The 26635-nt window shown below is 42.1% G+C and overlaps 1 protein-coding gene and 1 non-coding gene across 10 annotated transcripts in view; both read left to right on the forward strand.

Moving 5' to 3' along the window:
- The window catches only part of CLIP1 (CAP-Gly domain containing linker protein 1), a 141349-nt gene that overhangs the window by 90121 nt on the left and 24593 nt on the right, over window positions 1-26635 (forward strand). For 8 of the 9 annotated variants that reach the window (XM_084819237.1, XM_084819234.1, XM_084819235.1 and 5 more), the window contains 10 exons: window positions 3089-3193; window positions 5955-6899; window positions 8774-8890; window positions 9475-9532; window positions 9694-9777; window positions 11946-12102; window positions 13186-13351; window positions 14663-14878; window positions 20446-20583; window positions 23053-23159. In XM_084819237.1, coding sequence (XP_084675363.1) covers window positions 3089-3193; window positions 5955-6899; window positions 8774-8890; window positions 9475-9532; window positions 9694-9777; window positions 11946-12102; window positions 13186-13351; window positions 14663-14878; window positions 20446-20583; window positions 23053-23159 — 2093 coding nt within the window. Of the gene's footprint in view, window positions 1-3088; window positions 3194-5954; window positions 6900-8773; window positions 8891-9474; window positions 9533-9693; window positions 9778-11945; window positions 12103-13185; window positions 13352-14662; window positions 14879-16982; window positions 19269-20445; window positions 20584-23052; window positions 23160-26635 lie in introns of all 9 variants that reach the window. The other variant, XM_084819241.1, reaches the window with a different exon arrangement.
- On the forward strand, window positions 24562-24663 carry LOC146335971 (U6 spliceosomal RNA). The gene has a single exon (XR_014785833.1). It is a non-coding gene; the product is annotated as a U6 spliceosomal RNA (small nuclear RNA).

The raw sequence follows: 26635 nt of genomic DNA on the forward strand, positions 1-26635 counted from the left end.
AGTGTAATGCCATCTCCAGAGATATAGATTGTCTTTCGGTACTCTTCCATGTTTTTTAAAGAGGTCTGTCATTAACATGAGAAGTGACCCATCTGGCAGTTGAACCTATCAGCTCAGCATATACTTCTTTGAAGTAGGCGCCATTTTAGCAAGTTGGTCAATGATGTTGACTCAAAACGTCTTTCTTAATAATGATTTTTTTAAAAATTAGCACTATACCCTGATAATGCTTCTTCAAAGAAAAGATATTATAGCATTATAGGGATATAGTGGCAATTAAAAAAAAACCCTGGAAAGGGTTTTTCCCCCCATCATTAGAGAGAGAGAGAGAGAGAGAGAGCGCATTGTAGGAGTATAGTGGTATTACGTGGTATTATGCTATTTTGATTTTTTTTAAAAAGAGAACCAAATATGGCTGAAAAAGTGTGCTATTGCTACAAAAAAATCAATTATGGAAAAAGGATAATAAAAATGACACCCACTGCAAGGAATATAGTGAATGCGTGCTGAGCTGTGATAGGTTCAGCTGCCCAATAGGTCACTTCCTGTGTCAAAACCACCTTAACAAAGATGGAAGAGTAGTGCTGAGGACACCGATGTGATTAGAACATGTGGGTTATTGTGAATGAGCCCAATTGCACCTGCTGCAAGCAGGAGTGGCTAAGTCACCCACAGACTTTCTGTCCATGGTTTAGTTAGCATTACATGCAAATCAGGAACTCTGACTTGTCTCTCCCACAACAAGTCAGAGAAACAACCCTACAACAAAGCATGGGTTCTTTCTCTGGCTTGTCAAGAGAGAGACAAGTCAGAGTTCCTGGTGTGCACATTGTGCTAACCAAACCACAGATGGAAGGTCTGTTGGTTGTTTAAACAATCCCACTTGCTGTGGGAGCATTTGGGTTCATTCACAATAACCCACAATTAAAAAAATAATGTTGTCATGGTGTGCAGTAGGACGTACACACAGAAAGTGCAAAATATTCCATGATAGTGTGGAAAGTCAATTGCAATTCCACTTATAGCTTACAATGGAAGAGCAATGATTTATTTGTGCTAGGAGCCATATTTAGGTTGAACCAGCAACTAGATTTTCCTCGCAGTCCACTTTAAGAATGGTGGTTGAGTCACCGGCCCATCACCCTCACCAATGCTTGTTCAAGGTTTTGGGGCACCCTTGGGTAAGATGCTCTGAGTGTGCCCACCTCCTCTTCACAACTGCTGCCGTCCCCTTTCACTTACCTTTCTTTCTGGGTCCAATCTGTACAACTTCCAGAGGAAGAGGTTAAGCTGTGCAGAGGTTACTGCTCCTTCTCCTCACTCCTCTCGTTGCTTGCTCATTCAGAGAGTGCAGGGGAACAAATAGAAGCAAGGAGGAGCAGTGGTAGAACCAAGATGCTCCAGAGATTAGAGTGGGCCCCCTACTAGGGCATGGGCCTCTGATTCTAGTCCTGTCTCTTTCTCATTTTTCTCCACATGGCCCTCCACGAAAACCTGTGACTGACCAGGGAGCTATTTATGAGACCCATTGTACACTAGCTGTTCTAAAGTTCCACAATTTATAATGCTCACCATTTATGATCAGGTTTCAGAGGTGTGCCTCATTAATATATGTTGAAGGCATTGGAGTCTCTTAACTTCACCTGTCTGAAGCAATTTTCAGCTGTCTTATGTTGGAGACTCCCCCCCCCCCACTTTCACTACTTCTGATCAGTTTGTAGCTGTTCCTTTTGACGAGTTTCCTGTGGAAAGTCACTAATAAGATGTCCTCAAGAAACCCCAAATACGTCTTTGGAAGAAATCTATTTAGTTATTTTTAGTTATTTCCCTTAGAGGAAGCGGTTTCATTTAAGTGCAGATTTGTACCGTTTCTGTGTTTTGAAAAACATGCAATTCTTGACTCTTCTAGATTTAACAGTAGAAACTATTAAGCACAGCAAGACCAAGAAAATGAAGTCATAGGCCTCTAGGGATGCATTCAGACTTGGCCAGTTGGGCCATAAGCAGAAATGTGGAAAGACATCTTGCTTGCTACCACAATCCTTAAAAAACACACACAAGCCTATATTTCACCAAAAAACCCAGGAGTCAGATATGTACAGGCATTCAGTATTCACTGTAGAGAGATGAAGGATAGAATCATAGAGTTGGAGGCAGCCTTGTAGGCCATCAAATCCAACCCCTGCTTGAAACCCAGGGCTAGAGCATCCCTAACGGATGGCTGAAGACCTCTAGCAAGAGGGAGCCCACCCCACCTCCCCTAGGTCCATTGTTGAATTGCCCTTGCTGTCAAGAACATAAGAAGATAAAATATAAGAAGAGCCATGCTGGATCAGGCCCACGCTCCATCCAGTCCAGCATTCTGTTCACACGGTGGCCAACCAGATTCCCATGGGAAACCCACAAGCAGGACATGAGTGCAACAGCACCCTCCTTCCCCAGTAACTGGTGTACATAGGCATACTGCCTCTGATACTGGAAGTAGCATATAGCCATCAGGACTAGTAGCCACTGACAGCTTTCTCCTCCTCCATGAATTTGTACAATCCCATTTTACAGCCATCCAAAGGGGTGGCCATCACTACATCTTGTTTCTCTTCATGTTCAAATGAGATCTACCCTCCTGTAACTTAAGCCCATTAAATCTAGGCCTGGCTTTTGGGGCAGCAGAGAATAAGTCTTTGCCCTCTTCTATGTGACGGCCCTTCAGGTATTTGAATTGTGTCTTGCAAAGCATTAACTATTCTAATTTGTGCTGATAATTGTCACACTGATAAATAACTTTGGCTGCATGAATTTACCTTGCCACTTTCTTTTTGTCTATGCTCCCTTGTCTCTTTATGTGTGTGCACATCTTTTCTCTCAACATATCAGCCATATGTTACATTTTCAAGTCAGTCTTTCATCTGCAGCATCACCTTGCTCATCCCCCCCCCCTTTTTGTTTTGTTACCCACATGCATCTTTTGCTGCTCATCACTGGTAGAAGACAACTGGTGGCACATCCTGCATGTAGCTCCTCTTTCGCCTTGTGCTGGCATGAGATGGTGGCACTGTTGTGTTCTCTTCCTTTCCCTTTTTACTAACAGACGCAGACCAAACTGGAGCATGCCCGCATTAAGGAGCTTGAACAGAGCCTGCTCTTTGAAAAGACCAAAGCTGACAAACTCCAGAGAGAGTTAGAAGACACTAGGGTAATGGACTTCACTGTTTAATGAACAAGACCTCTTTCATGTGATGGGGAAAGTTCCTGATGCTGGAGCTGAGTGGGCATAATATGTCTTGGAAAAGAGTGCACAGTCCTGTCTCCCACTTGCCATTGCACTGTTAAAGAAGAGCATGAGGATGTCAGGCCCAATTAAACTTACAATTCACTTCTTAAAATAGCTGTCTTACTACAACGAAATCCAGGTAAGATACTTTCAAAGACAGGGGTAGAGAAGACTAAATCTAAAACATGCCCAAAGACTTAAAAAATCCATGTACCAGCATTTAGCCGGTTAAATCACTCATCCACTAATAATAAAATAGTGATTTGTGAAGATTTAGTTTGGTGTTCCAGTTCAACTTGGTGGTGGATCTTCCTGCAGTCATCTATGTATTAAGGCAAGATCTTAATCCTATTTGGTTAGATCAGTACCTTCTCAGTTTCTTGTGGGGCTTTTATAGAGACTTGGCCTTTCATGAAGACCTTCAGGGGCTCATATTGTATGGCATATCTACCTCTTTCTTCTCTCTTTCTCTCTCCTATTTCTGTCAGCCTTGTTCAGTAGCAAAGCTTGACAGCAGCAATCCCAGCCTTTAGAGTGTTTCTAGCAAGAGCCCCATTGAAGACCTTTCTAAATAAGGTGAACCTTGCACCTGATGTCAGTACCTACAAAGCCATCCTTGGCTCAGCAGTGCCTCAACTGAATGTAGGTCACTTCAGACATCTAGCCCCCTTTCAGGGTTTGAAAAAGTTTTGAGTCTCTTCCCACCACCCACACTTTCTTTTGTACTCTTTAGCAGACTTAGCACAACTTTTTATTTTAATGTTTTCTTTGAGATGGAATAGTTTGTGGCTAGAACTTGATTTTGAACCTGTGCTAATTGGATGTTCCGTTTCTAATGATCAAACCCTTGTTCTTATTATGAGGCATATCAAATTGCTAATGCCTGTTCCAAACTGTACTTGGAGATTTCTTTTGCAGATGTATGAGACTCTTAATTAAAGGGACCCTTTTCCTCTTAATCAGAAAATTGCCAGTGTCCAAGATTGGAACATGTCGCTTGTTTACAGTCTTGGAGGGGAGAAAAAAAGACTTCACAAGATTTAGAGAGAGCTGGTCTATGGATGCATTTATACCATTTAATTCATGGGGTGGGGGTCGGTGGGCGGTAGGTGGATGGGTGGGGATTGTCATCTATCTGCCACACCCAGGATTTTATGAAAAGCTTGTTTTATTCTGGAGTTTTCATTTCAGTATTTGCAGATACCATATATGGACTCCTGTGTATAACAGATTGCTTTTTACTGATCTTTCAACTTTGGTTTATGAGAGCAAAGGGAAAAATTGTTCTGCAAATTCATAGACATTGCTTCTTTTCAATAAAATTGGCTAAAGTTCTCAGGCCTTTGCAGCAATCTTGAAGCCAGCTGCCAAATCCTGTTTCTGGACGATAATGAAGGATTCACATAATTGTCAGCTTCTCATTTTGCATTGAGTTGGTGTCCATTATGATTTATTTATCTGAAGAAAACAGTTAGTACCTTGGCTCTTCTGGGTAAATACTCTCCAGTCTGCAGGCACAATGAAAAACAATTCTCTTGAAAGTTCTTTTAAGGGCAATAGGTTCTGCCTGACTAAGGATCTTCCTGCTGGTGGTATTTCTTAGGTATTCAGTCCCTTGCTTGTTCACACATAAACTCTTCTCAGAATCTCAGAAATGAATAAAGCTAAGGAAATATCATTTTTTTGCACTGAGCATTGGTTCACGCACCGCTTATACTGGGTTGTGTCAAACATACCAGTACAGGGATTTCATAAATCTTCTCTGAAAGAGCGGCTTCACACCTAACATTTTTAAAGATTTACACATGAGATGTTTTATGTATATTCCTAAAAACACAATGGAAATGGAAGAACCGTAAATATATTAGGGCCAAGCCTCATCCAGTATAGTTGAAGGGGCAGCTCCACACTTTGCCTCCAGCCCCAGTCAAAACGAGATCTGCCTCATGCTTTAAAAAAAAGTAAAACATGCTATGTGTAATGAGCTTAGAGAGTAATCCTATGCTCCTTTGACAGCATCCCAGGGACCATGTGATTGTTCAGAAAAAAAAACCCCTGAGGCTGTAGACAGAAGTCCAACCTCAGACGGACTCTCCAGTGGCTCCCTCTAAAAGTCAGAGTTCTGACCTCATAGTGGGGGGAAATGGGTGTGTTGGGGTGTGCTGGTGAGCGGGGAGGGAGAGGCTGTCGATCCAATGGATCAAATGCCCTCTTATCCCCTGACCATGCACCCAGGAAACATTTAGACATGCTCAAGAGCTTGTCTAAATGTTTCCCTCCCATTGCCAGCAATTGGAAGAACTGATTTGACCTCCGTCCATGGACAGAGGAAAAATATTAATTTAAAGCTTAATTCTGAATACATGTGAGGACTGTTTGCTTTTAGTTTAAAGCGGGGCAAATAGCTTTTTTTAATTAAATGGAGGTTATTAAGCTGTTGCAGATGCACCTTCAGTAGCTTTTAATTGAGTATTTATAGGATTCCATTAGCAATATAATCAGAAGTAGAAATTTAGACTAGAGTACCAGTATCTGTTTCACCTTCCAGAAGCCTGCCTTAGAAGCACAAGAGAAGCTACATTCTATACTGAGAAGGTGATCAGTATATTCCACTATACTTTTAAGTGCAACCTGTTATAATTATTTTTCCTCTCTTTTTTAAAAAAAATACTGTTGATTGTAGGTGGCCACTGTATCGGAAAAATCTCGGATCATGGAACTGGAAAGAGATCTAGTACTGCGGGAGAAGGAAGTAACTGAGCTGCGAGCAAGACTAGATTCCAGTAAGCCCATCAGCAATGTGGATACTTCTCTCTCATTGCTACAAGAAGTAAGCACTCTGCAAGAGAAGATGGCGTGTCTAAGCAAGGAGCATCAGGATGAGATGAAATCAGTGAGAGAGAAGCTTGGGATCAGTGAAGAATCATTCCAGAAGGAAATCAAAACCTTGTTGGCATCCAACAAAAAAGTGGCAAAAGAGAATGAATCCCTGAAAACAAAACTAGATACTGCCCACAAGGAAAATTTGGAGGTGATTGAGCTGTGGAAATCCAAGCTGGAGTCTGCTATTGCTTCACATCATCAAGCGATGGAAGAACTGAAGATCTCCTTCAGCAAAGGAGTTGGGGCTCAGACCGCTGAATTTGCAGAGCTCAAGACCCAGCTTGAGAAGATGAGAGTGGAGCATCAGAGTGAAACATCAAACCTAAAACTAAAGCAAGACAATGAGAGGTCATACCTCATGAAGGAGGTTGAAGCTCTGAAAGAGAAGCTGCTGGAAGTCACAGAGGAGAAGGAGAGGAGCTTGGAGGCCTTGAAGACCAAACTAGAAAGTGCTGAAGATCAGCATCTGGTGGAAATGGAAGACACTCTAAACAAGTTGCAGGAAGCTGAGATAAAGGTAAAGGAGCTGGAGGGCCTCCAGGCCAAGTGCAAGGAACAAACCAAGGCAATTGATAGTTTTAAAGCAAAGATAAAAACCACCGAAGCAAAGCTCTTGGAACTTGATGCCCTTCATATGGCCAGTTCTGAAGGTAAACTGGAGTTGGAGAAACTTAGCAAGGAGCTTGAGGCAGCCGAAAAAAAGATACAGAGTTTAGAGAATGACAGAAATAATGAAAGTAGCCAGGTTTGTACCAACATCCATCTGTTTATTTGCTTTTTCCATTTTTAAACTTTAATTTGTGCTGTTTTGAGACAACCTAAGTTTTTTTTAATAGAGTAGGTGTTACAAAATAGTATTTTTGCATCACCTCATGAGATTTTAACGATATACAAAACATGCACTGCATCTAACACATAGACAAAAGGGAGTACCTCACACAGTGCAGTAGTTAAACTATGGAATTTGCTGCCACATAACTGTGGTGATGGCCACTGACTTAGATGGCTTTAAATGGGAATCAGACAAATTCATAGAGGATAAGGCAGGGAACTCCCCACTTTGGAACTTCCTATAAGCATTAGTCATCCACAGTAGGAAACAGGATATTGGGCTCATCTAATCCAGCAGGGCTCCTCTTATATTCTTATCTGGAGAGCTATTTAGGGCTATGCATTGACTGTGTTAGTAGAATAGTGCATGCAGGTGACACTGGGCACATTTCCATACCCCTAATCCTTTGGAAATTTACAGCTTGTTTTAACTGTAGAGTTCCAGGCTCTCCCTCAGGGACAGAGGGTCTGTTTGAACTGGTTCTTAGCTCCCAGGATGCTACCCAGGATGCGATAAGGAGTGGGAGTCAAGCTCCCATGCTTCCCCCTATCCTTCACATTGGGGAGAAGGTAGTGGGTGCCTTGGGGAGACCTTGTATTTCTGTGAACACAAGATTGCCCTGCCTTTCTTTGGAGTATGGAATGAAACAGGTGTAAATAGGTTTCCAAAAAAAATATGTCTTATACTTGGTGTTACTTGGGGCTCCCAGTGGACCCTCATGCAGGAAACTGATTGTGTCTTTATCTGCTTAGCTTCAGCAATGCTGTGGCATCAGGTGCTCTCAGATCTTTCACTGGGCACAGTTTGGGGAACATAGTTAATAGCCTTCCTTCGTTCACAAATAAATACTGCACAAGTAAATACTGCAATGATAAGAGTGCTTTTTATGCCTGTTACAACATTTCATCATACGATGTCTTAGATCCTAGATTTCAGGCTTCTAGGCACTGATAGTTGAACTTGTTCACATTATTAGTGGGGGAAACACAGCAGCGGCAGTAATTTCCCCCACCCATGCCAGTCGTGCGACTGGGATCTTCCTAATTCCCCGCACTGCGGGTTTTCATGTCATCCAAACCTGGTGTGAGGTGCAGTCGTAGTGCATTTTCACCCACCCTACAACCCATACTGCAAGCCGTGGGTTGTAGGATGGATGAAAATGCACTACACACACCACATGCCGGATTCAGATGACATGGCAACCCGTGATGCAGAGAGGGTAATTGGGGTAATCCTAGTCGTGTGACTGGCATGTGCAAGAGTGGAAGAAACAACTGACGCTGCATTGTTTCCCCTGCTAATCATCTGAACCCGGACTTTAAGTCCCATGGAACTTAAGGTTTCCTCTAAGTTAGTCAGTTAATATTTATCTTTAAAAGGCTGTTCCTGGTCTGTGCAGTTGATAACTTAAATCACATGAATATTTGCTGTAATGTGGCAAATGTTGTTCTTAGTGTGATCAAAAGAATTATCGGTGCAATTGTGAGGTAATCTTCATCGATTTTCAGTTGGACTTGCTTCCTAGGAAGAGTATTCAGGATTGGAGCCTAAAATGAAGATGATTTTCAAATTTCATAATCATAGCATATGTGCTGCTATAAATGAAACTTATTTATATTTTGCAATTTCAATTTAACACCATTTTCCCTTCAGTTTATTTCATGTATTTTTTGTTTTCACTTTCTGTTTTAACATATATATTTTTATTTGTCACTTTGACCAAGTCCTTTATTTTATTTTTTCCTTTTGTAATTTTTATTTTTATGCTACATGATCATCTTTGCTAGGCTGCTAGTCTAGTCAAAGAACTGCAGGGGAAAGAGAAAAAACTTCTTGATCTTGAAAATCACTTGGGTGCAGTAAATCAACTTAAAGATACTTTGGAAAAAGAGCTTGAAGATTTGGTGAGTAACCATTGGAGGAAATCATGCTTGTACACTTGAGCTTTGCTTTGGGGCTATTAGAAGGGAAATTTCTCACACGTTTCATATCGAGTCATCCTTATTTGCTCAAGGAGAGCCAGTGTAGTGTAGTGGTGAGAGTGACGGACTGGGAGCCGGGAGATCCGGGTTCTAGTCCCCACTTGGCCATGGAAGCTCACTGGGTGACTTTGGGCCAGTCACAGACTCTCAGCCCAACCTACCTCACAGGGTTGTTGTTGTGAGGATACAACGGTGAGGAGGAGGATAATGTAAGCCGCCTTGAGTTCCTTGCGAGAGGGAGAAAGGCGGGGTATAAATGCAATAAATAAATAAATAAATAAATAAGGATGACTTGCTTTTTCAGTAAAATTGGCTAAATAAATATTAGCCTTTCCTTCTCAATTAAAACTTTCTGCATTCTTTCTACCTGGCTTAAAGCTGTATTGAGCTGTGTAGATCTAAACATTTATCAATGCTACTTTTCAGTGTAGTTTATATTATCCTAACATATTAAAGCCAAATGGTTAAATGTGCTTTCTCCCCTTCCCCCCTTGTTTTTTTTCTAGAAAGGAAAATTTTCTAAGGCTGGTGATGAGGCAGAAAGTGTACAAAAATCTATGCAAGGTAGGCTTCCCAAGAAGGTAATTTTAATGTTTTTAAAAATGGGGTTGCAGGGAGAGAGAAAGAATAGCTTCCTTTGATCATAAATGCCTTACTGAATAAAATGAAAACTCTTTTAAAAAGCTGAACTGAACTCTGACCAATGCTGCATTTTATTCCACTAGAAACTGTTGAAAAACTAAACCAAAAAGAACAGCAATTTGCACACATGTCATCTGAACTAGATCAGCTAAGGTCTAACTTGACAGGTAAGGAGGTGGCTTGGTCGAAAGACTGGCTTTATATACGTACATAGTGTATACAGGCCTGGTTCCAGATTCGGGGCAGCCCTGGGGAAACAGCTTAATCCCCTTGCCCCACAGCATTGTGGGATTCCCCACCACCACCAATGCGGGACACCCCTCCCCACCCAATGCCTCCCCACCACTTCCTTCCTTCCTTGCTTCCCTCGCCTCTTATTTGGCAGACTGTGGCACCAAGGAGAGCTTCCAGCCTGCAGACATGTTCTAGCTGTCACCACCATATTAACAATGCTGCCCCTGCCCCTGATGTGCACATGATGGGGACAGGACCAGCATCATTAATGGTCCTGCCATGGTGGTGATAGACAGTCCATGCATGCAAGCTCTGCTTGGTGCCATCTCCGGGCTTCCCCTGAGGTCTGCCAGGAGGCCAAGAGGGGCTTCTGTGTATGTGTGTGTCGCCTAGTGGTAGTGGCGCCAAGCAGAACTCCCTGCCCATGCATGTTTACTGGCCCTCTGTCCCATGTTAATGGTACCAGCCAGTACATGTGTGCTGTGTGGATGTGGAGTTCCACTCGTCACCACTGTCATCCAGCTGAGCCGAATTGGCTGCAGTGGTGGTGTCTGCAGCCCAGCAGCAGCAGTACTGGGCCCTGACACTTGCCCCATCATACCAGGTGCTGGCGCCAGGCCTGTATATCTATCTTCATCTTGTCGTGTTTCTACTATTGTGAAGTGGTGCATTTATTGCATTTGGAAAGTCTGCATATAATGCAAGCATTTGTTATGTGATCTTGGTATATTTATATCCTGTCTTTCTGTGCCAAAGGCACACTCAAGGTGGTGAAAAGAATAAAAAGATAAAATAATAAAAGCAAAGAGAGCCAGTCTGGTGTGGTAGTTAGAGTGTTGGACTGGGACCTGGGAGGTCTGGGTTCTAGTCCCTGCTGTAGTCCCCACTCTCACCCAGTCACTCCCTGGGTGACTTTGGGCCAATCACTAACTCTCAGCCTAGTGTTCTCACAGAGTTGTTGTGAGGATAAAATGGAGAGGAGGAGGGCCATGTAAGCTGCTTTAGATCCCTTGCAAAACGCGGGATATAAATATAATAAAAGCAAGGCAAAATGTAATTCTAAACATAGCAGGAAAAAACCCATCACCGTGCAAGTGATGTTTGGCTTCTTCAAAATGAAACATAGGTTTTGAAAGGGGCCAATAGATCTTGAAGTCCAGCCTCCTTGCTAGATATAGTTTTGCTCCCATCCCAGACCTGGATCACATTGTTTGAAGATCAGGTCCCCACCTTGCAACCCCAGGGCTCCCGTCCAGTTTCCTGCTCAATCAGCCTTCTGGACCATACTTGCTCCTCTCTGTCTATGAAAGAGGGTTCCGTGATGGGTTAGCTCCTCCCACCCACTCTCAGATGCTGTGCAATACAAACCATCTTTCTCACTGGCAGGAGGAGCCCCGCCTAGGTTCTATCTTGCCTCCACTAAAAGAACAAGTCTTTTGTGTTTTAAATATCCTTCCCTTTTTATGCTGTTAGTGTAAAGGACCTGGTTTGCATGTCACAAAGTTCCTGGGTTGTTTAAACCATAGAGTATTCGTAATGGCGCAGGAGTGAGTAAGCGTGCTGCCTCCTGACTGCTCGCTGCTTCTGCTTTGCTGAACAATCTAGGAATCCTGGGTTGTTTGCTGTGACATCTGAATCTGGCATTCTGGGCTGTTGAGGGAAAAATAATCCAGAATTTTAACCCATGGTTTGTTGTTTCTCCCTCAACAACCCAAGGTGCCAGGTTCAGATGTCACAGGCAATAACTATGTTTAGCATAGTGGAAGTGGCAAGCGCACAGAAGGCAGCATGCTCACCCGCTCCAGCTCAGCCCTGACTAACTAACCATGGGTTGTTTAACACATAGTTAGTTGTTACTTGCAAACTGAGTCACTGTGTGTCTTCTATTGCATCATAATCTGCAATTCCAAATTTAAATCTCCACATGTAACTGTTTCCATTGGAAGTCAACTTCATGCATGCATGGTTTTTTAAAAGAAAAAAATCCTTATTTTATTTTGAGGTTTATACTTTCCATGTCCTTTGTTTCTAGGACATATGGTTCAGCGTTTTGAATATACCGTTTTATTTGCTCCATTTATCCCCTGACTTCTTTTTTTAGCCATGGAAAAGAAATTGAAAGAGAGAGAGGAGAGAGAACAGCAGCTGATCGAGGCTAAAACCAAAGTCGAAAATGACATAGCCGAAATAATGAAATCCTCAGGAGACAGTTCTACGCAGCTTACAAAGATGAATGATGATATACGGCTAAAAGAAAAGTAATTCCTTTCTCATATGGAATATATGTCTGTCTGTCTGTCTATCTATCTAACATACATACATACATACATACATACATACTACTCTTCAGAACAATTACTGTTATGCATTCGATGAGGGGTTGCCTGTGCACTCAGTTCAGAAGCTTGCTAACATTGATAGCTGAACATGCATTGATAGCAAAGAGCAGCGTGCAGGTGCCAGCTCTCAGTCACCCAAGCCTGAGGGTTAAACTGAAGGGGAGCAAGAAGCTTGGTGCTTAGCATTAGCTGAAACTATGGAATTTGCTACCATAAGATGTGGTGCTGCAAAGTAGATGGCTTTAAAGGGGGATTAGGCAAATTCATGGAGTGTAAGGCTGTCGGTGGATACTAGTCAGGATGGCTATCTGTTATCTCCAGTAACTGAGGCAGTATGCCTCTGAATGCCAGTTGCTGTGAACAACAGTGGGATGGTGCTATTGCAGACATGTCCTACCTGTGAGCATCTACTAGTCGTGTAGGAAACAGGACATTGGACTAGATAGGCCTTTGGTCTGATCCAGCAAGGCTCTTCTTATGATGATATGTTTGCTTTTCTTCAGCCCAGGAACTAAAGAGCTGTTGAGCTCTCTCTGAACGTGTGTCTGATTTTAAACCCTTAATTAAGGTGGGGAAAGATGGATTGGGGAGGGGAGGGATGGAGAGGGAGGTAGAAAAACCATTTTAAATAAATATAAATGAATAAAGAGGAAACGTTTCCTCCCCACTCTCTTCTGCAGGTCCCTGCTTGTATGATCTCCAGGTAGTGATGTTCTGCTCCTCCCTGTTCCTGTATTTCATCACCCTGGAAATCAAATAGCTAATAGGCAGCCAGTTTAGTTCTTTTAGCACAGGTGTGACGTGAACCCCACTGAGCATCATAACTGTTGCAGTCTGCACTAGATGCAGCTTCTGAACCAAGCTCAAGGGCAACCCCACATAGAGGGCATTACAGTAATTGTTCTGAAGATTAGTACATGCATTTTAATAAAGAAGTGATTGCTATGAAATCTAGAACACACGCGTTACAATCCTGATGTCTTTTGTTATCATCAATTTTAGGCAACTAGAAGAGCTCCAGCTTCAGCTCACCAAGGCAAATGAGAGAGCTACTAAGCTGCAGGAAAATGTGGAGCAGACAGCATGCAAAGCTGAAAAGCAGCAAAAGGAAATGCACAAAAAGCATCAGGCTGAAATGCAAAAAATGCTGGACAAGTTAGACAATCTGGTAAGAACATCTATATGTAAAGCTAGTTTGACTGTGTGAAGAGAAATTTCCCTAGAGTAGCCAGGTTTTGATAGCCAAGAAACCAGCATAGCCAGCATGAGGTTTCTTGCCTTCTACTCATAGACAGAAGTAAATAACAATGCTGAGAATAGTAGGAAGTGTGATATCATTCTTCCTTCTACCTCAATTGCTTATTGTTTTTCACATATTCTAAGGAAAAGCTAGAAAAGCTGCTTTGTGGTGTGCGCTAATCTTAACAGAGAGCTTCGGCTATTGGGCAGTATAGAAATGAAATAAATAAATAAACAAACAAACAAACTCATTTATTTATTTATTTAAATTGCATATATACCACTTCATATCCTAAGATCTCAGAGGGAGCAATCCTATGGGGATAGGTAGCCACCTTCGAGGTCGGAGGCAACTGACTATCCAGTGCAGCGCAAAGGGGATCTCCTCTGTGCTCCAGCCACTCTGCATTTGTAGCTAGATGGTCAATTTCAGCTGTCTAGCCATGGGACTTCAGAGCAGGCAGGGAGGCCGGACGATGCATAGGAAGGGTCATACCAGCACTTCTGCACTCCCCTCCTCGCCCCCAGGAACTCCCCCTTTTGCACTGCTGTTCTGAGCACGGAGCCTGGGGACAATCCACACCACCTACGAGGGGGAGGGGAGATGGTTTTCCAGGAAACGACCTCAGAGTGCAGGCTCTGAGGTCGGTTCCTGAAAACCAAACAATCGTATGGCCGTCTAGCCTCTGTCTAGCAGCCATAAGATTGCACCCTTAGTGATTTACATTAAAATACATGTAATATAATATGAAAACAAGTGTAACAACATAAATAGTAAATATGTTAAAAACTTAACAAGAACAGTAGAACAGTATGATTACAAGTCAGGGAAAGCTTGGGTAAACAGATACATTTTCAAGCGGTGTTTAAAGCTTGCCACAGTTTCTGCCTCTTGAACCACACGTGGGAGAGTGTTGTAGAGGGTAGGTGCCACTACCGAGAAGGCCCGCTTACATGCTGTTGCTTGATGGATTTGAAGCCTGATTATTTTTTCTATAGTTGAGTTAGTTAGAATGTGAAACTTCCATTGAACAGTGCTACTTTATCTCTGACTCTTAGAAAATCCTCAATTACTGTTGTACTTTTTATAAGCCGCAAGCCTTCAAAGGCCCTGATTTTGCTCTTCCATAATGCAAGAAAAAATAGGTGGCAGTAAGAAATTAATTGTAGAATACTGTGGCTAGTTGTGTGGGAAGGGAGCAGGGCGCTATTGCTCAAGCTGGACTCTCTATTTTTTCAGGAGAAGGAAATTACAGCTAGCCAAAATCAGTACAAAGATGTGCAGGAGGCACATGAAAAAGCACAGTCCGAGATGGCCGCCAGGCATGATGGAGTCATCAAGGAGTTTAAACAAAAACTCCAGGAAACAGGACAGCTGTTGACAAATGCACAAAAGACAAAAAGCGAATTCGAAAAACAGGTCAAAGAGTTGAAAAAGGAAGCAGAACATGCGAAGGTGTGTATCTGAAGCAGGTAGCCAAAGTATAGATCATTTTTTGGGTGGCTCGATTGCTTACCCTTAATTTACTGCATAGGCTTAAGGAAACTTTTAAGTCAAGATCTACCTCAACCTGGCCAGGTGCTCCATTGGGCTGGTGTAGGAAAGCCACAGATTTCTGTGGCCTCTGGCAGATGAGGAAGCCATGTTGTTAGTACTTTGTCCGACTGAACTCTGGCTTCCAGAGCTCAATGGAACAAACACCACTTTACAGTTTCCTGGAGACAGCCATGTTTATGAGAGAGATGAACATGGAAACTTCCAGAATTAAGTTAAACACCCCCAGGGCCTTTAAGTCTCATAAAAATAAATCCCAATTAGTTAATCTATATGCAAAAAGGTTACTTATGCCTGAATGTTAGGGTTGTTGTTTTTTTAACATGTGTACATTGTTACCAGTACAAAGTACAGTTCTCAGCTGCTAGCTGTGCATTCTGGTTTGGGAACAAAGTTTAAGATGCAACAAAGAAAGCACACAATTTCAGTAGTGGGATAATTTAATGAAAGCAAAGAAGATCAAGCAAAGAAAGAAGCCGCTCTGGGGATGCTGAGGAGCCCGGTGTTGTGGCTTTCAAAATTTTTAAAAAGACTAGAATTTCTGGAGAATAGTTTTAAATGCAATTATTCCTGGTAAACATTTTTGCAGATCCTTCCCAGTCTTTTGATTTTTGATCCTGCCATTCTGTAGCTTGCTGACATTTAAAACACATTATTCTTTTCCTTGGATGCTTAAAAATTCGTTATTCCATTTAAAATGGTAAAGGAAGCTTAGAGGTGGTGGATTCTTCAGGCATTTTTATTGCTTGATTTCCATCAAAAGCTGTTCCATATTGCCCTTAGCTTGACTTGAATAGCATCCGTTTTATTTATTTTTTGCATTTCTTCAACATTGTTCCTTGCCTTCATCTCCCATTCATTGCTTATGTGCTTTGAGCTTTGTGTTTTGTTACTCCTATAGCTGAATATATGGTGTATACATTGACACACAGGCCTAAGGGCTGCAAGCTGAAATCCAAGTTCATGATTATTTGGATTTGTTAGTAAAAATGAGATGTGGATAAAATGCTGTCCACATTAAGGGATCTGTAAGTTACCATATTCCATGGGATGAACTTGCACCATTGCTAAAGACAATATTAACAAAATTCTGCGGTTGCTATTTTGGTATTTCACCAGACCATCACTGTGGGACTTTTAGCACGTCTGAAGTAATCCTTTACGCTTCAAGCTGTGTTAAAATCAACCATGGACAGGTGGAAATACATATAAAGAATGGAACGTTTTCTTAGAGGCATTATGGTAAAGGTTGGTAATGTTAGATATCAGTGCTCCTCCTTATGAAACAGCTCAGGTGTGTCCCCAAAGCCTGCTTGATTAACCAGGCACATGGCAGCTGTTTATCTTTTGTTGGGGAAGACATATGGTGGAGAAATGCAGAGCCTGCAAATTCAGTTTCTGCTCTTGAAGTTTGCTTCTGGTCAGCTTGGGAAGTGGAAGGAAGAAGTTTGGGAAGAAATCTGAAAGGCCTGTCAATGGCTTGCAATCATCATATTTTTCTAAATGTTCCCACTGCTGCAGCCTGTTTGTTCCATTCCTTTCCCCCAATAAACATCTGTGTTTTCACAAAGGGTGCCACAAGAACTCTGTGTTCTCGTTGGGAGGAAACTTGAGCCTGGATGGAGTTCCTTTGAACACCTCATTTCTTGTGGAAAATGGCCAGCGCTATTCACAACAGTTATGCTTAGCCAAACTCACACATTTTGCCAAAGTGTGTACAGCTGAACATACAATGGGGCGGTGGGATTTGCACCCACCCACCCAACTGCCCCAGCCCAACTTCATTTCTGAGGGTTCCACGTCATGCCTAAGTGTGACATGCACATGTTCACTGCAAATCGTCCGATGACATGGAGGCGCTTCAGCAGAGCTCTGTGTGTCAGTATATACGCATTTTTTTAAAAAACAAAAAAGTAATGCTATTTGTCTTTAATCCACACTTCGCGTTAGTCTGCTTGACTTCATTTTTTCGTTTTTTGTTTCCCCTTCTCCCTGATTTCTTTAGTCTTTAACCTCTATGTTAGCGACAGCCAGAAAAGAGATTGAACTAATGTCAGACGAGATGAGGGCTTTGATATCAGAGAAAGAAACCTTGGCGCAGGAGGGGAATGCTTTAAAATTAGAAAAAGGTTCCTTGTTATCAAAACTTGTAGAGCTGGAGTCCAAGATTGGGTTGTTAAAACAAGATCAGGAAAAACTTTGGACAGTGAATGAAGAACTTAACCTGGAGAACAAAAAAATTGTAAAGGACAAACAAGAAGCTGAAAATAAAACTCAGCAGGAAAAAGCAAAAAATGATGAGTTAATTTCTGAGAAAGGAAATTTACTGTTGGAAATAGAGGCAGCCCAAGATGATCTTCTTAAGATAACTAGAGAGAATGATGTTCTGCGCACTTCAAAGGCAGCTCTCCTCCACCAGGTGGATGAGCTCCAGACCCATAGTGATGCCTTGGCCAAAGAATGTCAGAAGCATGTCAGCCAAAGGGATGCACTAGAGGACTGTCAGAGAAAGCTTTCAGAGGAAAATGCTGCTCTTCTCAAAGATAAGGATGATGTCATTCAGAAGCTGAAGAGTTCTTATGAAGACATGGCCAGGGACCAGAAGGAGCTCCTTCAAGAAGTAACTACTCTGGCTGCTGAGAGGGACTCGCTCTTGGGAAAACACTTGGATCTCGAAAACCAACATGTGGCTTTGAAAAAGGAAAGGGATAATCTGTTGCAGACTAGCCAGGATCTACAGTCAGACAAAGAGGCTCTCCTGAAAAGCCAGGAAGAGCTGCATAAAAGCTTAGAGCAGGCTCTAGATGAAAAGCAGAAGCTTGGTGTGAAAACTGAAGGCCTGCAAGCTGACCTAGAAGCATCAAATAAAGAGCTTAAAAAGGTTACCAAAGACAAGGTGCAACTGGAAGCCTCTCATGCTAGTCTTTCAAAGCTCCTGGAAGAGATTAAGGCCAGTAGGGCATCAACAGACTCCGAATGTATTCAGTTACTACAAGAGAAGGAAGCCTTGACTTCATCCGAGAGGAGGCTCTCAGGAGAAAGAGAAGAACTTTGGAATGAAAACCAGGCCATTTCAGAAAAGCTGGCTAAGGTCTCTGAAGAAGCTGCCCTTACTGAGAAAACACTGAATGAGCAGCTAAGTCAGGTGAGTGCAGAGAAGGAGCTGGCTTCTCAGAAGTCCTCAAAGCTCAAGAAGCAGAACGAGAGTCTTGCAAAGGAAAAGGCCATTTTAGAAGCAAAATGTGCCGAGCTCCTTGCAGAAAAGCAGTCTGCCACCAAAGCCCTGTGTGACTTGAAGAGGAAGCACGAATTGGACATTTCTGCAAAGAGGATGCTGACTCAAGAGAAGGCCAGGCTCCAGGGCAGCGTTGAAACTCTGAAGCAAGAGCTTGATCAAAAGATGGAAGAAAACCAGGAGCTTGCCAGCTACAGATGCGAGCTGACCAAAATCTTGAAGGAGACTCAGAGTGCGAAAACAGTATTGGAAAATGAGTATTCTGCCTTGCTTCATGCCAAGCAACTGTTGGCAGCTTCATTCAAGAGCAGTTCTTCTGAGAAAGAGATGATGTGCAAAGAGAAGGCTTGGTTGCAAGAAGAATGCCAGAGGTTGAGTAAAGAGCTTAAAACAGTCCATGATAACCTGACAATAGAACGGGAAGGCAGAAAACTGGAGAAGGAGTCCTTTGTGGTAGAGAACATGCAGATTCATAACAGTGTCAGCCAGTTAGAGAAGGAAAAGGAACAGCTAACATTAAAAAACAAGGAGCTGTTAGCTGAGAGGGATAAATTGAACCAGGAGAAATTAAAATCTGAATCTAAATTAGAAGAAATTATGAAGGAAAAGGAGATGCTTAGTGTTGAGACAGACCAACTTGCATCCAATATTGAGAAGTTAAAGAGTGAGTTTGTGGCACTGACCAAGTCAAAAGCAGAACTCCAGGAACTGCACAGTGGTGTCTCCAAGATTCTGGAAGATCTCCGTTCCAGCCACGAAATGTCTGAACTGGAGCGCAGTAAGCTGCTTCAGGAGAACGAGATTCTGCTTTCTGAGCAGAAGCATCTGATTACAATCAAGGAAGAAATCTTGAAAGAGAAAGAAAAATTCTCAGAAGACTACTACAAACTGCACGAGGAGGTAACGCTTCTTGCACAGGCCAACAGTGAGATGTCAGCCAGCCTTTTGACATCTCAGAACAAAAATTTGATGCTGGAGAAGGAAAAGAATGAGCTTGCTTTGAAATTGAATGAAATTGAGAGTCTTCAGGCGCACGCAGTAATTCAAAGATTTGAGGTATCAAAATACTGATAAAGTCAGTCAAGTACCATTACTAACACCAAACACTAATGTCGGTTGTTTCGGTGTCTGCACTTAATTTTGCACGATCCGGCACCTTGGCTCAATCTGAACACCCTCCTTAATTATCTTGCTGGTAATAAGTTTACCCCACCATGTTTTTGAAAAATCTTTTAACTGCTGTAATAAGGGGTGGCGGTGTAGGAAGATCACATGCAGCTTCAGGGTCCTCACAGCTACTGAATGTTGCAAGACAATTTTTCCATTGTGAATAAAAAGGCAGGTTTCCAGATCTGTAGGTGCTTAACTGTATGCAACATATATATATACTGGCACAGATGTGCCCATATTTGAAAATGTTTAAAATATACATGTAAATTGGTTTCCAAAAGTTAATTGTTAAACCTCCTCCTAAGCCTTGTAGCTCTAATTGGGCAAAAGACAGCAGGGCAATTCAAGCAGAATTGGTTGTGAAGTTAATGTTGCAAAGGATTTGGCAATGTCTGTTATCTTCTTATTCACAGTACAGTTTGCATTCACCACCAACAGAAGACAGATTGGAATTTTGAGCCATTCCTCCCTCTTCTTCATAAACTGTAGAGCTTTTATTCCAAATTCTATTTTATATTACCTTGCCTGAGCCTGAAGCTTTGGTTTTGCTCCCCAAAAGACTTGGCTTTACAGTACTAAAAGATTTCAACTATATATTTGTCCCCATCTACTTCAGTTCCATTGTTGTCTGTCCCTGCCCTGTCTTCTCAGTATTCTCCCCGCCTCCCCTGCAAAAAAAAAGTATGTTGGTAGTGAATATCTCTTGAACTACTTTTTTAATGGCAAAAAGTAATCCAAAAGAATGATTTAATTAGGATCATCTATCTCACCTCAAGAATGACACTAGCATGGGATTGTAGTTTAATTTCTGCATGGAACAAAATGGATGAAGATTAAATTGTACTTTATTAATTTTTAGAAAGCACACAAGCAGCCAGAAATGGAGTGCTTGTTTTCACACACAAGCAGCTTGCAAATAGTTGATAGCCATCTATGTGCTGCTTACTCAAGAGAAGTTCCATTGACATGTGGGATCACCTATGGAGGAGGTAGTTGATGGATTTGCAACCAGAGTCCAGCACAATTTTGCATGGGAGTTGGTATAACCATTTTTATCTTCTAGACTGCACAAACAGCAGAAGATGCTTTGCAAATAGTTGAGCAAGTAACCAAAGAGAAGGATGCCCTTCATAAAGAGAAGATGGAAACTTTGGCCTCCCTGGAGGATTCTAAACAGGTCAATCAGAAGCTGCAGAAAGAGGTAAGCAGATTCAAATCAAGGCTATATAGGAAGCTTCACTCAGATCTGGACAGGAGGTGATAGGAATGACCCATGTCTGAGACCCTGGAGAGCTACTTCCAGTCAAAGTAGACTGCACTGTTCTGGGCTGGATGGACAATCAGTCTGACCCAGTACAAGGCAGCTTCCTATCTGTCTAAAGACAAATTGCCAGAGCCTAAATTTTAACAGTTTGTGGTAGGATGCCTGTCATTTCCCTCATTATTTCCCCTTTTTTTGTGCAAGCCTGCCAAACATTAAAGAGAACATGTATTTTATGTGACATCTACTGGTGGCTATAAAGAGTTTTTCAGCCTTCCAAATATGCAAGCTGCTTTATATGGAGTCAGACTGTGGGTCCTGATTTTTACGGAGATGTTTACTCTGAGTGGCAGCAATTCTCGAAGATCTCAGACAGCTCTTTCCCATCTATGCTACTGGACATGCTGGGGACTGAACCTAGCGCCTTTTGTGTTTGCTCTACCACTCAACAATGCCCCGCTCAGAAATACAGCCATCTTCCACGAAGGCTTAAATGAGACAGGTGTCTATCAAGGCATAGGCCATCACTACTGGAGATCACAGAGAATTAAGGGCCTTCAGGTCAATTTAATGCCAGTGGTCAGTTTCTAGATAGCTGGAAATTAAAATCAAAATCCAGTGCCTGTGTAATTCTCCAAGAGTGGACAGACATTATCTGTTATATAATAAAATACATCACTGAGCGCTTGTGAACAGATGAGGCTTACAAGCTCATGGCAGCTCTTGCAAGATAGATGAAAACCTAGTAAATACAGGCACAGTTTGGGCCAGAACCATTAAATCAATTTAAATGATGGTATTCCCAGGACCACCAACTCCGTGCTCAGCATCCTATTTCCCACTGATTAAGGTACTGTAAAGCCCCACAGTAGAGGGTTTTCTTTTGTTTTTGGAAACTTCCATCTCTCACTTTCTGATAAACATGTTGGGGTTTGATGCGCAGAGGGGGTAGTGGAGAGCTTTTTGGATGACCTGGCATTCTTGGTTGCTGCCAGGTAACTTTCAGTTAACATTTTGAGAGTTTGGGTGGATCTTTTAGTGGTTTGCTTCACAAAGCTGGTAACTTTAACTTTCAGAAGGCACGAAAGAGGATGATGCAGCGAATGCCTGATTTAAAGGAGACTCTGAGGTGTGTCATAACATCTATTAGTTAAAGAATAATCAAACTGCCAATGCATTTTGGGCTTTACAGCCATGCATTTTCTGCCAAGTGTAGGTATGTTAAAATTAATTCAAGCAAGCCCTGCTGCATTAGGTTTGGGCAGGTTCTCTCTGAGAGTTGGTGAATCTTAAGGCAGTAATGCATATGTGAACTTATTATGTTTGGCAGCAAATATTCTCCTGTGCTGGCAGAAGTGCATTGGGACTTCGATTACCTCACTGTGTTAATATGCATTTTCCCATGTACTTTATAGTCTCCTCTGCATCAGACTTAACCTTTTCAGCCATCCTAGTTTCTCTCCCCACCCTCCGCTTTTGTGACAGTCCAAAACCTGAAGTAACCATTTTCTGTTTAACATTGACTAGTACTGCTTAATATTTATTATCAGCTGCATGTTAGGCAGTGTGTTAGGGCCTTCTCAGTGGTGGCCTCGCATCTCTGGAATCAGCGTCCATTGGGGCTTCGTCAGGTCCCTTCTTTGCAAGTCTCCAGGAAAGCTCTGAGGACTCCAGTTTTTGATGTCCTTTCCATAATTTCTTGGGCTGAAGTTCTAGGTAACTTCCGTTTTTACTGATTTTTTAAATCAGTAACCTTTGTTTTTAATTGAACTTTTAATGAATATGTAGTTATTAAATGTTATTGTAACTGTTTTATATGGTTTTTATCTTGTATGCTGCCTTGAGAGTGTTTTACCCTTAAAGGTGGCCTAAAATAATTTTAAATAAGTAATTAACTAAAGAGACTGTTGGGTGTTTTTAATGTGAAAGTCTTACAGCCAAACTAGACGAGACTTTGGAGATTCGTAATTGAGTCTCCCATATCTTTCTATTCCTTTTAAAATTAGCTGTGGGATGTGTGAGTGTTTATACTGCACTGGTTTGCAGTGCTGTGGGAAGTGGGATGAGGGTTAACCCCTTTCCCTGCACCATTTTCCTGATCTACTTCCCCTGCACCAATTGATTTTTGCACCATTTTGGAAAACATTGAGCATACGTACATTTTCCCTAACAGCTGTGGGGACGGGCAGGCAATTTAGATTTTCCTCTGTATGATGTAAAAAAGGTTTTAAAACTCTCCCCAGTGCCCCAGTCCCAGTCCAATTTGGAGACCTCTGCAGTTGCTTTAAAAATAAATACGGAGTGCCAGGAGAACTGATCACTGCTTTCTAATGTTGCATCTAGCTTGGTTCGTACAGTCTCAAGAAATCTTAAGCCAAGAGTGTTTTTCTTTCTGTTTTCTCTTGCAAGTTGGATACCCTTAAAGAAAACCACCAAAAGAATCAGGAGGAGCTTAACAAGTCACAGGAGCTTCTCAACATGGAGAACAAAATATCAGAAGAGATTAGAAAAGAACTGTAAGTATTTAAGTGTTGTGTGTGGTTTGAATTTTAATTTATACCCAGGACCCCTCCGTTGATCAGGCTGAGGGGTTTGGGATCTTTTGAGGTGGAGATAGGACACACACAACCAATGCAGGTGAAAGAAAAAGGAGATTTATTGACAATAAAGAAACAAACAACAACTGAGCCTCCTCAGAGAGTTGTAAACTATCTGAGACGTATGAGGCAGTTCACCTCTTAGTTATAAACTTAGTTACAAATACTTCAAGGAACTACATTCTCCTCAATCACAACCTAGCAAGTACCTCAAGGGACTATACACTCCTAGGTCACAACTTAGTTACCCAAACGTGGTGCCTTAAATGACTAAATATACAGTTAGTCTCTGTTTGTTACACAGCTTCCCTGCAGCCAGTCTCACGCCAGAGACTGCTGACTGTGCACCGGGCACACAGTGTCAGCCAGGCTCAAGCCGGAACCTGCTGTCCGTATGAAAACCTCCAAAACAGTGAATATGACAGTGCAAAGATAACTGCGCCTTATCTGTGCCCTGGACGGTGAAATCCTATTCCCTGAATTCTACCCAACACATACTCGCCACTTGCTGCCAAGCACTTGTCCAGAGTACTTGACACATTTTCCATGGATCGAGGGTACTGTTGTATGTGCACATACAACGATCCCGATGCAACCACGCCCCTCTTGAACACTGGCAGCCTCGGGGGTTTATCCTCTTTTTCCTTCGTTGGGACCTATGGCATTAAAGAGGGATTTGATATGTTCTTTGCTGATCCCAGATTCCAAGATTGATGGTTGTTTACTGACAGACTAACACATCCTTCTGATTCCCCAACACCTTTCAAGTTTGTAAAGTCTTAGCCCATCTCCATCTTTCGTAACTGATACTTTGGCAATCTTCAGCACATACCAAGGCACCTGCTTTAGGCCTTCCTGCAATAAAACCATCCACTCTCCATTCACTCTCCTTTCCTGACCTGGGCTAGAATGTTTCCACTGACACTCAAATGTTTTGGCTAAAAGGATTCACTCAGAATATTTACAATTCAGGTTGCTTTCAGGGTCAAGCTTTGGATACATCCTTTTAATTTCACGCTGCATTTGTTACATTTCAACATGAGATCAAGAGTTCTACAAGGTTATCTACTAGGAGTAGGGAGAGAAGTTATAGAGGGAAGCAACCTTTATTGACAAAAATCAAGAAAGGGTGGATTTAAGAAATGAGAGAGACATTAATAAAACTGATAAGAAAAACTTAACTATTTAAGGGAAATATATGTGGGTATAAGGAAATATAGGGAAGACAACATGAATAATAGGAAAAATAAAATCACACTGTGTCAGTTGCTCTGTAAAAACCATGTGAGACTTGATTTTTATTCATGGGAGCAAATAAGTTGTGCTCATTTTGGTAGCACATATACTAAAATTGGAACGACACAGAGAAGATTAGCATGGCCTCTGCGCCAAAAAAAAAAAAAATGAGCACAAATAAGTTTTATTTGTGGTGTATGGAGTGTGTTTCCAATTAACTGGAAAAGAAATAGTGGAGAATTAATGTAAAATAATGATTCTGCCTTCTGAAACTTATAAAGGGAATGCAGTTATGGGTCACTCAAGGTTATTGGGTTTTCTATACGTGGTGGTTGATTTAAAGCACAGTGCAGTGTGTGTGTGTGTGTGTGTGTTTGTCGTTACTGATTTGAAACCATACATGGTCCAACCACCTGGGGTCACTGGGACTTTTAAAATAGTCTTGCAGGCTATGATTCCACCACCACCCCCATTCCCCAGCAGCAAGCACACAAAGCTGTTCTCTTTCTTCTTTTTTCATCGCTCTGCCTGTTACTAACTCTGATAAAAGCAGTACTGGTAATGCCTTACAGGAATAACCACAATGACTGAATGGGCATATACTAGAGAATGTGGAATGAGTAATGCTAATTGATGAAGGGATTTTGTTTACAAAAGAAGTCTTGATTTTTAATTTCCAGTGATGATGGAGGAGGTTGGTTTGTTCTTTTAATTTTGCATTAGCTGAAACAAATATGTTGATTTTTTATGACTAGCTGTGGGAGAAATGCAGGGACAGACAGGTTTTGCAGTCTCTGGGCAGAGGGAGCCAAGCTCTGTTATGTAACACACTGTACATTTCAAACTCAGCTCACTTACAGTGTTCTCTAGTTCCTCTTTAAAACCAACCCCCCCAAATTCTAATTGCATGTTTAAGAAGCCTGTTTTGCTGCTGATTTCATTTCTTCCTCTCTGGAAACAACAAGGAAAAGTGATCATTTCTAAGGTTGTTAATTGTTGTTGTTGTTGTTATTTATTACATTTCTATACTGCCCCATAGCCAAAGCTCTCTGGGTGGTTTACAAAAATTAAAAACATTAAAAATACAGTACACTGATATTAAAAGCCATTTATACCAAAAAACACACACAAACGGACAATATACACAGAGAACATATATCTAAAACACTTCAAACAACCATAACCATAAGACAATCCAGATTGATTAAAACTTATCATATGCTGCCGAATGCCTGGGAGAAAAGAAAGATCCTGGTGCTGAAAAGATAGCAATGTTGGCGCCCAGCGGACCTCATCGGGGACATCATTCCATTCCAGAATTGGGGAGCCACCACCAAGAAGGCCCTCTCCCTTGTTGCCTTCTTCCGAGCTTCCCTCAGAGTAGGCAGCTGGAGGAGGACTTTAGATGTTGAGCGTAGTGTACAGGTAAGTTCATGTCGGGAATGGTGCTCCATCAGGTATTGCGGTCCCAAGTCATGTAAGGCTTTATAGGTTAAAACCAGCACCTTGAATTGGGCTCGGAAACATACAGGCAGCCAGTGCAAGTGGTCCAGAGTCGGTCTTGTGTCTAGTTCAGGGGTGAGCAACTGCGGGGGCCGTTTTCGCCCTGTAGGCCACACTAGGAAGAAAACCATAATAACATTTTTTAAATCACTACATCTGACCCTTTTAGTGTTTCATAGCTACAGAGTGCCATGTTGTCTGTTAATGTGTGTGTGTGTGTGTGTGTATAAATTATATATATATATATATCTCCCAGTAGTAATGTATGGCTGTGAGAGCTGGATTATAAGGAAGGCTGAGCGCCGAAGAATTGATGCTTTCGAACTGTGGTGCTGGAGAAGACTCTTACGAGTCCCCTGGACTGCAAGGAGGTCAGATCAGTCAATCCTAAAGGAAATCAACCCTGAGTGCTCATTGGAAGGACAGATACTGAAGCTGAAGCTCAAATATTTTGGCCACCTAATGCAAAGAGAAAACTCCCTGGAAAAGACCCTGATGCTGGGAAAGATTGAAGGCAAAAGGAGAAGGGGACGGCAGAGGATGAGATGGCTAGATAGCATCACCGATGCAATGAATATGAACTTGAGCACGCTCCAGGAGAGAGCGGAGGACAGGAAGGCCTGGTGTGCTATGGTTCATGGGGTCATGAAGAGTCA

The sequence above is a fragment of the Heloderma suspectum genome, chromosome 13 (assembly GCF_057233095.1).
Source record: "Heloderma suspectum isolate Gila_16-S chromosome 13, 16-S_ref, whole genome shotgun sequence".
Classification (NCBI taxonomy): Eukaryota; Metazoa; Chordata; class Lepidosauria; order Squamata; family Helodermatidae; genus Heloderma; species Heloderma suspectum.